Source organism: Camelus bactrianus, chromosome 11 (assembly GCF_048773025.1).
Source record: "Camelus bactrianus isolate YW-2024 breed Bactrian camel chromosome 11, ASM4877302v1, whole genome shotgun sequence".
In the NCBI taxonomy this organism is placed as follows: Eukaryota; Metazoa; Chordata; class Mammalia; order Artiodactyla; family Camelidae; genus Camelus; species Camelus bactrianus.
Genome location: NC_133549.1, coordinates 46674193 through 46686435, shown reverse-complemented (window position 1 = coordinate 46686435; position 12243 = coordinate 46674193). Strand labels below are relative to the sequence as shown.

General features: G+C 41.1%; 1 protein-coding gene across 5 annotated transcripts in view; it reads right to left on the bottom strand.

The window, feature by feature from the left end:
• The window catches only part of MYOF (myoferlin), a 148169-nt gene extending 145622 nt beyond the window's left edge, over positions 1-2547 (bottom strand). For 2 of the 5 annotated variants that reach the window (XM_074373943.1, XM_074373944.1), the window contains exon 1: positions 2219-2540. In XM_074373943.1, coding sequence (XP_074230044.1) covers positions 2219-2306 — 88 coding nt within the window. In that variant the 5' untranslated portion in view covers positions 2307-2540. Of the gene's footprint in view, positions 1-2218 lie in introns of all 5 variants that reach the window. The other 3 variants (XR_012510200.1, XM_074373942.1, XM_074373945.1) reach the window with 3 other exon arrangements.
• Positions 2548-12243: the final 9696 nt, after the last annotated feature.

The following is a 12243-nucleotide window of genomic DNA, read 5'->3' as shown; positions in this document are numbered from 1 at the left end:
GATTTCAGGAAGTTTTACACTCTAATTCCTTTATAATCTGTATGATTGCCTCAAATAATGACATCATCAGACTGTGGCCAACACATTTTTACATGTCTTTACGTGTCCAGGGTGAAGGATACCAACTATTCATGTTATGTCCCTATTATGTAGCTGCTTCAAGAAAAAAAAAAAAGTTTCTCAGAACCACAGTGAGATATCACCTCACACCTGTCAGAACGGCTATAATCAAAGAGGCAAGAAATAGCAAGTGTTGGTGAGAATGTGGAGAAAAGGGGACCTTCATACACTATTGGTGGGTTGGTGGTAATGTAAACTGGTGCTACCACTATGGAAAAGTCTAGAGAGTCCTCAAAAAATTAATAGTAGAACTACTACATAACCCAGCTATCCCACTTTTGGTATTTATCCAAAGACTATAAAAACACTAATTCAAAAAGATATAGGCACCCCTATGTTCAGCACAACATTATTTACGATAGCCAAGACATGGAAACTACCTAAATGTCCATCAATGGATGAATGGATAAATAAGATGGAAATATATATATATATGCAATGGATTACTACTCAGCCATTTCAAAAAAGATGAAATCTTACCATTGTGACGGTATGGATGGACCTTTAGAGCATTATGCTAAGTGAAATGAGTCAGGCAGAGAAAGGCAAATACCATACAGTTTCACTCATATGTGGAATATAAAAAACAAATAAACAAACAAAAATAAACATACAAATACAGAGAACAGAGTAGTGGTTACCAGAGGGGAAGGGGTAAGGAGGAAAGCAAAATGGGTTAAGGGGGTCAACTGTGTGGTGAAGGATGGAAACTAAATTTCTGGTGGTAAGCACGCTGCAGTGTATACAGTAGTAGAAATATAATGTACACATGAAATTTACACATTATAAACCAGTGTTACCCCAATAAAAATAAATTTAAAAAAATTTAAAAGAGAGAGTTTTAAAAAGAATATACACAAATAAACTCTGATAATAACATGACTACATGATACTCACTAACCAGATTCTCAAACTACATTGTCCTTTAAGAATCCAACTTCTGTTCCCCAAATCTTTTTTTTTTTTTAACTAAACAACCATTTGGCAGTTTGGGGTTTCGTTTCTTGCATTTTCCTGCTCATTTTCTAGGGAGAGATTTGAGAAGAGGACTAGAGATAAAAGAGAAAGGGACAGGTTACTCAGTGGAAAGGAGAAGTTGTCAGGTTCCTGGAGGAAGAGAGAAATGTGCTGGGGTGTGGTCAGGAACCACCCACCCATCACAGATCCCACTTTTTCTGCCCTCTCCTCTCATGCTCTCTCTTCCCTTCTGCCAGGAAGTGAGCTGGCAATCTTACCAATGACCTTGGACAAACATAAAATGATAAAGCTACTAAATTCAGATTGAGACACACCGTGCCAGCCAAAACTGGCATCACCTACAATGCCTGGGAAGGCGCCATCACACCAACCTCTCCTGTCCCCCTCCATGAATGACAATAGAACTTTAAAAGATGGTTTTGTCTAAACCCCCCCGCACCCGTTTTGCAGAAAAGGAAACTGACATCCAGAGAGATTGCTGAAGGCCACTGAGCAAGTCTAAACCAGATGCCCAAACTGCAGACTTGCATTGTTCAGAGATCTCTATGCGCAATTTACAAGCTACGGAAAGTACAAAAAACACTCCAACTTTGGAGTGATGAAGAACAATTACAGAGGCACAAGATAACGTGAAAACAAGCCAGAATAATTTTACTCCACCTCCCAGAAGCCCAGTGACAATAAAAGCAGCAGGGGGCTGTTTTATGGAGTAAGGATACTTCCAACAATTCAATTGTGCTTTTTTCTCCTTTCCCCATTTCTCACAGGCAGAGGCAATAAAAATGCATAGAAGACTGCTGAAATTCTTACTCTGAACCAACACAGACTTTTTGATACTTGAAATGTGGAGAATGCAAATACATCTTTCCCTCCAACGGCTTATAGAAATCACATTATTACAGTTAAAACATCAGGTCACTCATTGAGCCTCAGATACCTGGGGAAAATTAAATGCCTTGCACAGAAACGGTCTTCTCCGCTGACCTGCACAGGTAATGAACTCCAGCTGAAGTCGCAGAGACTTCTATCAGTCGCCTAAACGCAGACTTTCAAAGAACGGGACTCAAGGAACTTACATTCCAAAACAGGGGTAGAGGGAAAAAGGAAAACTTCTCCTTACCCTTAAAAATAACAGAAACAATAGGATCCGGTTTCCCAAATTTCGTTTTAGGGATATTGCTGGCAGATTCCACAATTACTCGAAGCATGGCTCCCAATGGGCAGAACGCAAGTTTCAGCAGTGAAGTGAAGAAGTCATGGGCGCCGGAGGTCCGGATCGCAGCGCTCGGGAGGGAAGGCGCGGGACGACTTCCCCAGCGGAGAGGGAAGGCGGAGAGGCGATGGGTGGGTCTCTGACGGGTTATGTACTGAAGGTTACGTGTAAACTGATATCCAAACGCAGAGCCTCCGCGCGGCCGCAGGCATTCAATTAAGAATTCGGGAAATGTGGAGGTGAAAAGGACAAAATCGCAACTAAAAGTAATTGTGGGCGACAAATGAAACGGAAAAGGATTTGGAGCCAATAAGTGTGGACAGGTCAGGAGACCACTGAGACGCTTCCGCTAAAAGCAACAATTCGTGAAGCCCTGTTAATTGGTTTTCTGTCACCCCACCTATTCTCTTCTGAACTTTGTGGCGTTTTAAAACTTCACTGCGTCATTTTATTTTTCAATTTTACTTTTGCTGTTTCTTCTCTCCTGCTGTTGAACACACCCACTCAGCAACAGTTTAGAGAACAATTTTCTTTTTTTCATCAGTTAAAGGGTGCCCCCTATTGTATGGCAGAGAAATAAATGAGTTTATTTCAAGCAAGCCCAATCTGGAGGCGGTTAACAGGGACTTACAGAATTGGTGTAGTGGGGGCTGATTCTTTACAAAAGGATTCAGCATAGGACTTCTTTAAAAATCCTTAAGAGGTGAGAGCTGGGGACCTAAGTTTTCCTGGTCCATCAAAAGCTGATACCTGTCTTCAGTGAAAACGGAGAAGGTGTCTGTCAACTCTTTCAAGATGTAAACCTCAGCATCTTCCTTTCCTTTGTTAAAGAAAAAAAAGGTATTCAGTGACAATCATTAAATCGGGTAAGGAGAGGGACCACAATGATAGGCTGAGGGACCACTGCAGTAGAACCTTGCAGTGGAAAGAGATGGCTCAACTCTGAATAGGGGATGGGCAAGGGAGACTTTATAACTAAGGAGCAGGTTGAGGGTCAGAGGATGGAAATGACCAGGAGGAAACATCGGGGGGAAAAGGGGATTCTGGCTCAACTGACCTAACAGGATTCTTACTGAACATAGCTCAGGGTGACGAGACATCACCTGGGTGGTGGTGGAGGACGAGGAACCCCAAAAGATGTAGAGAGTGATTACATGTGGAGGGAGGGGAGTTCTAGTTAGACTGACTCAGCAAGGTTTTTGCTAAAACTAAATTCTACAGGGAAGTACACAGATCGGTCTAGGAGAAAGTTCAGGAGCTTGACTAAAGTTTGGTCAAGGAAAGGATCGACCACCTGGAGAGTGTTAGGTGGCCTGGCCTGGTGATTAAGATCAGCAGAGGTGCCCTGGGGGTAGGAGTCACCCAGACCTGAGTGTGGGTCCCAGCTGCATCACTTGTGAGCTATGTCACCTTACAGGTTTCTACACCTCTCTCTTCTGCATTTACCTCGTCTCATCTTACTGGCGTTAAGATCAAGGTCTTAGTGTGGGGCCTGGCAAAAAAGACACAGTAAATCCCACACATCCACCATCAGCTGTTCATGCTTATTCATAGCATTTCTGTTAATGCCAGTTGGGTTTAAATCAGGATCTCTCTGCATTTCAGAAGAAAAGACCAAAACTAATGGTGAAAAAACATAGGGCTTCCTTTGCTTTTGAACACACAACCAGGAAGACCCATGTGTAAGCAAACACTTCAAGTGCCTTGAAAAAGCATGGTTTACCTACAAGAATTCTTCTGTCTCAGTGAGGTTCTCAGTGGCTTATGCTAAAGAACCAATGATCCCCATGTTGTATTTAGCGGACACACGGGTATAAATACAGTCTATGTTTTAGTGGAATATAGGCAACATTATGTTTATTTTTTGGCTGGTTTTTATTTTTTATTTCAGTGGTCCTTCAACCTACCATTGTGGTCCCTCCCCTTACCCGATTTAATGATTGTCATTGAGTATTTTATTTATTTATTTTATTTTTGTGTGAAATACATTTACAGAAAAATGCATACAACATAAATGTGACAGTTTAACAAACAAACATCCAGGTCAAGACAGGGAACGTCACCAGTATGCCAGAAGCCACTCTCATGTCTCATATGTAACACACCCACCTCCTTCCCCGACTCTCCCGGTCCCCAGGTAGCCACTACCCTGATTTTTATGGTAATAATTTCTGTGCTTTTCTTTATAGTTTTTATCCCCCAAATAGTTTAGATTTGCTTGATTATGACCCTTATATGATTATATAAATTATCTTATACATTATTAACTTTATATACATATGTATTTATACCTTGTGTATACATATGCATACACATATTCACAGAATATGAATTCTTTGATACACTGTGACCTTTATAGAAATGGAATAAAAGTTTGAATTCTTTTGTGTTTGGCTTCTTTTTTTCAACATTATATTGTGAGATTCATCCATATAACTCTACTTTGTTTACCCTCATTTCTCCATGGCATTCCATTGTATGAGTGTACCACATTTTATTAATCCATTCTACTCTTGATGCACATTTGGGTTATTCAGAGTTTGGGGCTATTACAAACAGGGCTACTCTGAATATGCCTGTACATGTTGTACATGTTCTCTGGTACAAACATGTATGAGTGCATTTTGGGTCTGACCTGTGAGTGGAATCGCTGAACCAAAAGGTATATGCATATTTTCAAAATTACTAGGTAATTCAAAATGGTTTTCCACAGCAGTTGGACTAGTGACACCCCCACCAACAGTGTATGAGACTTCCCGTGCATACACTTGGCAATGTTTGATTTTTAAATGTTTGCCCGTCTGATGAGTTGATAATAATACTTCACTGGAGTTTCCATTTGCATTTTTCAGATTCCTAATGAAGTTGCATACCTTTTCATATTTACATTTCCTAAGTTATGACATGCCTATTCAAATATTTTGTGGATTTTTTTTATTGAGTACTCTGGTTTTCTTCCTAATTTGCAGGAGCTGTTTACGTGCTCTAAATGGGTTGTAATTTTAATGTAATTGAATTTATCAATATTTCTTTTCTGATTAGTGTATTTTTCATATTAAGGAATCCTTTCTACCCTGAGATTGTGAAGCTATTCTTCAGTATTATCTTCTGGAAACATTTTGTTTCATCTTGCACATTTAGACTTATACTCCACCTTAATTGATTATGTATTCTTTGCAGCTTTCTGTAAATCTAAAATTATTTCAAAATAAAGTCCTTAGAAATAAAATTAAAATAAAATAAATTTGTAAAATTGGCTTAGAAATGTAAAAAAAAAGCCTTCAAAATTGAAAAAATAATTATTTCATTAAAAGTGTATGGACAAAACAAAATGACTGTTTCATTGATTGGTAAATTTTATTATTCATAAAATTTTCCTTTCAGCTGAAAAGAACTTGTAGTTAGATTTTCTCACTTTAACAAGAATTTCTGAGTATGCATGATAACCACCAAGAGAACATGGCCTATCATAAGTTATTCATAACCCAAATTTTCCACAATGTAATTATGTAAAAAAACCTTTCAAGGTTTTTACAGCAAATATATATATTTTAACTGTGGCATAAGATACATTTGAGTATGTTTGATGTATTCTATCTGGAAGTAGGATTCTGTTTAATTGTTAAGTAAGCCCTGAAATGGATTAATTTTCCAATCCCTAGCATTTCTTCTATTTGGCACTGATTTATATAATTTTGAATAAACATAGGCAGGAGAGAATGAGCTAACTAGGAAAAGTAGAACTTAGTAAAAGGACCAGCTCTCCTTTTGAGAAGCTTGCGGTGGCTTTGCCATGGAAGGAAACACTATCATCCTTATCTTCAGGGATAAATATTTGAGGAGAGCAGTTCAGGATATCTGGAAGGTAGTAACTTGCTATATACAAAAATAGATAAAAAACAAATTTCTTCTGTATAGCACAGGGAACTATATTCAATATCTTATAACAATATTTAATGAAATAGAATATGAAAACAAATATATGTATGTATCTGTATGACTGGGACATTGTGCTGTACACCAGAGATTCACACATTGTAGCTGACTATACTTCAATTAAAAGGAAAAAAAAAAGCTAAGAGGTAGAAAAGATGGCGAGGCCTAGCGTCTATGTTTCTCTCCTGATATCAGGGAGAGCTGCAGGACAAGGTCTTGAAGGTTGAGACTCAGATTCCAGGCAGAGCCCTGAGCTGTGTTTCACTAGGGAATCAGAGGGAAGGAGGAGATTTAAGACCTGAGACCAGAGGGAGGCAATGGCAGAACTGGGGTGGGTGGTGTTTAGCGAACAGAGGTGGTGCTCGGGGGCTGCCAGTCAGTCTGACTTCACACCAGCGTGGAGAGAGAGAGAGAGAGAGAGAGAGAGAGAGAGAGAGAGAGAGGAGAGAGAGAGAGAGAGAGAGAGAGAGAGAGAGAGAGAGAGAGAGAGAGAGAGAGTGTGTGTGTGTGTGTGTGTGTGTGTGTGTGTGTGTGTGTGTGTGTGTTGGGAGTTAGGTGGAGATGATTCAGTGGTGGGAACGTGAACTTGTGCTTCAGAGCCTGCAGAGCAGCACACAAAGGCCATGTACGTAGACTTACAAACCATCATGCCTTACCCTGCTCCTCCTGCCGTCTCTAGCCCAACAACAGCTGCCTGGACACCCATTCTGCAGGCTGCTCCTGCCTTAAGGGCTTTATTTGTATCAACTACATTGGCCATAACAACAACCCCATGAGGTGAGGAAACTGAGGCAGAAAAAATTACCTAAAACATTCAGGTTATAGGTAATAAATGGCAGAGCTGGGATCCAAACCCAGGTACTTTGGTTATGAATTTTCCTGCACACTCTTCTGGAATGTATTTCTTACAACATGCTTTGCAGCCTCCACACAGCCTGGGGCAAATGCACCAGCCTTGATTCTGCTAAGGTGCATCATAGACAGAGATCTGGATACCATCTGCTCTCAAGGACTTTGTCCTCTGAGCAATCCAGCTTCCTAGTGCCAAGAAGGTGACAGTGTCAGTCTCTGTTGGGCACTGGAATTATCCCTACACCTTGTGAGCCTGGGAAGGGGCTAACCCCTCAGTTCCTCTATCCCAGTGGCCTCTCTTTGGACAGTTCTTATTTTTTCCTGGACACAAACTTATTAGTGTTATATATGAAAACAGAGGAGGAGAAGAAAAGGCTAGGAGATTTCTCTTTAGCTTTGTTCAAATGCAAAAAGCTAACAAGACCTCTTTTCCCTAGACAATCAGTTTTTAGATACAAATGTGTAAGATTTCAACCCACATTGTAAGAAAAACATTTAAGGAAAAATAATTCCTTTTGGAAAAATCAAGGAAGTGTAAGAGTGAGAGTTAAGAGTAAATTAACCCACAGTGGTCAAACATTTATTCATTAATAATATGTCTGTCTGTTCAACAAATATTTGAGAGTTGGGGCTTCCCTGGAGAAGCCTAAGTTCCTACCTATTGAGCGCCCTCTGGTGGGGATCACGTACCAGGTCTCACGTGTCTGTCATCCACTGCTTTGGACAACTCCAGGAGCTAGGACACGTGGGGGCATTTTACAGCTGATCGAGGTTCAGAAGAGTTAAAAGCTTGAGCCAGGACTCAAACCCAGTGTCTTCTGAGCCTTAGTCCCTTTCCAACTGCACCTCAGCTGAGATTTCACTTTTTGCTCTTTCATTCCCTCATCTTTCTTGTCAAGTAAACTCATGCATCTATCTGGGTGAGTGGCCGTGGGGCTGCCCTGGATATTGAGGCCAAAGGGATAGGGAAAGAGGAATACTTAAGGGAAAGGAGAGAGTTAGCAAAAAATATAGACATGGGGAACAAAGTAAGAGGGGTAGCAAAGGGGATTTAGCAGAAGAGAAATGAAGATTCATAATATCTTATTCCAATTCCAGTTTTGCAGAATCCTAGGTATTACCGAACAGCAGTTTTCAAATTGGCACACACACAGAGGGTCCATTGTTAAGATGCTTGCTGAAATACTTCTTTAAGAATGATTTCAGTTGATAACTAAAGTGCTTTTTAGAATGAATATACTTTTTTTTAGTAGTTTAATTATAGGGTTTTGTGTAGTGGTAGATACTATTTTAAAATAACTTAATATATAGTATATCTAAATTTTGTGCCTTTAAAAAAGTGCCTGGCAGTGACTAAGTCTACATGGGGGGTAGGAGGGGATAAAGAATTTCATAACATTTGGCACCATTAAATTATCATTATTCAAGGCAATTGGAGGAGCTAAATATAAAACAGGAATGAATCTGACCTTCTCCAAGTAAGTATTAACATATCTTCTAAAATAAACCTAGAAAAAAATGGAACACAGAAAAGCGGAATCATTTTAAGCCTTGTGTTCACTTTTAAGGAAACAATCATTCCTCATCAAAATGTTTGACAGAAAAATGCTCCCCATCCACTCTTCTGTGAGAGCCTTTATTCGTTCATGCACACGTGCATTTATTCAGCACTTACTGAAAGTCTACCTGGTGCCAGGCACAGTGCTAACTACCAAGATGAGTAAGGCACATTTCCTCTCTGCAAGAAGCTCACAGGTAATTGCAGCACAATGGAGTGAGTATGATGATAGAGGAGACAGAGAAGACTGCCCTTCCTGGCTGGAGATGAACTCTAATCCAGGAAGAGGCAATAGGTCTACTCTAACAAAGTGCTGGGCTGTAAAATGATGTTTTTGGTGCCTGTTAAGGAATATTGATAACAGAAAGGAGAAGAGTAAAGGGTATGTCTATTTCTCCACAATAGTATAGGGCAGAGGAGACCCCCATCAATTCATTCATTCAATCATTGAGCAAATATTTATTGACCACCTAATTTGTTCCAGCACTGTGAAGGTAGGTGCTGAGGTTGTATGGTGAGCAAAATCAGACAGACTCCTTAAGGAGTTTACAGTGGTTTAAGGGAAAGGGACACCAATTAAAGAATCACTCGCAAATCAATGTGCAATTATAACTGCAGTGAAGGCTTTGAAGAAATGCATGGTAAAGAGAGCAAATCCCTTTCTCTGGGGGGCAGGAAAGCCTTCCCTTAGGCAGTAAGGAATGAGCTGAGATCTGGGAGGTAGGCAAGGAGGTAACAGTGAGGTAACAGCATTGTAGACAGGGGGAACCTCCTGTGCAAAGGCCCTGAGGCAGGAAGGAATCGGCCTGGTTAAGGAATAAAAGGTGTCTACTGTGGGGGGTGTGAGAGCAGGTTGGGGAAGTCAGTCTAGGCCTGCTAGGCTTGAGAGGGAGGACAAATTGGGAATTTGGTGCCTTATGCTGAAAACAAAGGCAAGTCAATAAAATGTTTGAAATGTTTGTGTAGGGGAATATGGGACACAATTAGATCTGCATTATTTCAAAGAAAAAATTTCTGCTGAGGGGAAACTGGATTGGAAGAAGGCAAGAGTTTACTTGGTTCTTTTCTTCCTGCATTTAAAGATCATTTATTGTGTGCATATCAGCACTGTCCAATAGAAACGTGCCTTAAGCCACATTTATATTTTGAATTTTCTAACAGTCACAGTAAAGGAAGTAAAAAACAATAGTAAGACTGATTTTACATATTTGTTTTACCCAATATATCTAAAATATTATCATCTCAATATGTAATAATATTAAAAAGCACTGTTGAGATATATTCTTTTTTCATACTTAGTCTTTAAAATCTGTTGTGTATTTCACACATCTCAATTTGTACACAAAATGTTCATCAGAAATACTTCATCTGTATTTAGATTTCATAAAATTTACAGTTGAGAAAATAGTTTTACATACCCAAGTTGTCCCAAATATAAAAGTTTTTGATAACTGAATCAACTATCAGTTTATAAATTTAAATTACGTAAAATTAAAAATTCAGTTCCTCAATTACAGTAGCCATATTTCAAGCACTCAACAGCCATATGTGGCCAGTGCTACCATATTGGATAGAGCAGAAGGAGAAAGCTGTATTAGAAAGCATGGCTGTATCTCTGGTAAGGCCGTGGGCAATCATTAGCTTCCCTTTGGGAGACATAACCTTTCAAAGGTGATGGGTACATTCATCTGCAACAGCCTCACCATTTCTTTTTACTAAGCCTAAACCCATTCAGTGGGCTTTTGGTACTGTTTTGGTTTCCCAAGGAGATTTTCCTATGGGGAAGAAAATAAGCTGACCTGTTGAGAAAAAGATCCAATCTGCTTGGCTGTTACATTTTTCTCTGTTAATGAATAAAGATGAATTTTGGATCCTTGTCCTAGGAGTTCTCCCAGTGAACTGTCAACATCAAGCTACTATTACCTTGTGGGGCCTTGTGCAAACTACCAACTCCTCACACTTCACGACTGGCCCCACCTATCTGTAAAGAGCAAAGGTTGATTTTCAGGTCTAATAACGACCAATGACAAAATTAAAAGCCAAACAGCATACTGTTTACTCCTCTTCCTCAGGGGTCCCCAGGCACAGGGGGAGCTCCTGCCAAAAGAGAGGGAGGAGGGGAACAGATGTGTAACTGGGGTGTCTGGCCCAGCAGGCCCAGGCACCAGGCCCCTGTCTATCAGGTACCACCCCTCTTCACACAATTCTTCCCACTTCCTTTCTTTTCTACTCCCCATTTGGCTCAAAGATGTGCAGGGAGATCTCTCTCTCTCTTGTCCCTAAGAATCTTTGTAAATTTCTATGGAAACTAATTTTGCCTTTGCTTTCGACTCTGGGCATGCACACCTTATCTTTTGCCCCAACTTCCTCCCACCCTAATCCTACCTGATAATTTAACAGATATGAAAGAGCCCAATTCTCTTCACTTTTCCATCAGAAATGTGAGCTCCGTGGAAGCAGGGACCAAACATTATCTTCTTGCCGTTTCTTTTATTCTTTAAAATTCTCTTCATGATTTCTCATCCATTCCATTTAGTGACATAAGAATTTGTTGCTTTTTATGTAATAATGGCTAACATCAATTGAGCATTTACAAAGCACCAAGCACTTTCCATGGATTCTCTCATTTAATTCTCATAAACGCCCTATGAGATAGATATTATCACTTGTATCATTTTACAGATCAGGAAACTGAGGCTCAGAGAGGTTAAATAGCTGTTTCAAAATCACACAGCTAGTAAGAGGTAATCAGGAGCTAAACCTGTTGAAAGCTTAACCTGTGTGTGATACTGCTGTCCTAGGATATTTTGCTACTGTATCCTTTTATCTATTGTGTTAAGTCTGGTGAGTTCATGCTTGGTCTGAGAAAGTCAGGGCCTGCCAAACACTTTCGGTGCCTCTTCGTTTTAGAAAGTCCTCGAGGCTGCTAATCATGACCCGGATTTGACCAATAGATGCCAAGCCAGAGGGCTGCAATCTGGAGCAAACGCCTGCCGTACTTCCTCTGAGGTTTATAATCTCAGCGTTCAACGTGGGCGTGCCTATCAGGTCTTCCACCTGCTGCCCTCCCCATTGCTCCACCCTGATTTTGGCAGCATAAAGGCTCAACCCAAGGGGAAGATAGGGAGGCTGTGCCCCCTTGTGGAACCTAGTTCTCCCATTTCTAACAGGGCGAAACTGGTACTCAGACGGGAGAATCATGCTCAGGGACACAGAAGGAGTTAATCCCAGCTCACAGTCATTGGGTTTATTTCACTCAGCATAGTAATTTGCTTCAGCCGCAAAGCAGATAAACACAAACCTGCTCCTTAAACACCGAGCTTGGGGCCTGCGCCCTCGGAAGAATGCAGAAAACCCCCAGAAAACGGTGGGGGACCTGGGGGAAGCCTTCCCGTCCTCCGCCCCACCTCTCGGCGGCTCGACCCCGCCCCTCATCCCCCTCCCTGCTTGGGTCTAGTCCTCCGTCCGCGCTCAGGTTCCAGGCCCCGTCCCTCGGGAGCCGCAGCCAATCGCAGAGCCGCGACCCCGCCGCGCGTGTCGCCCCTCCTTCGCGCCGGCTGCGCCCCGCCGGCAGTGACGTGCCCCG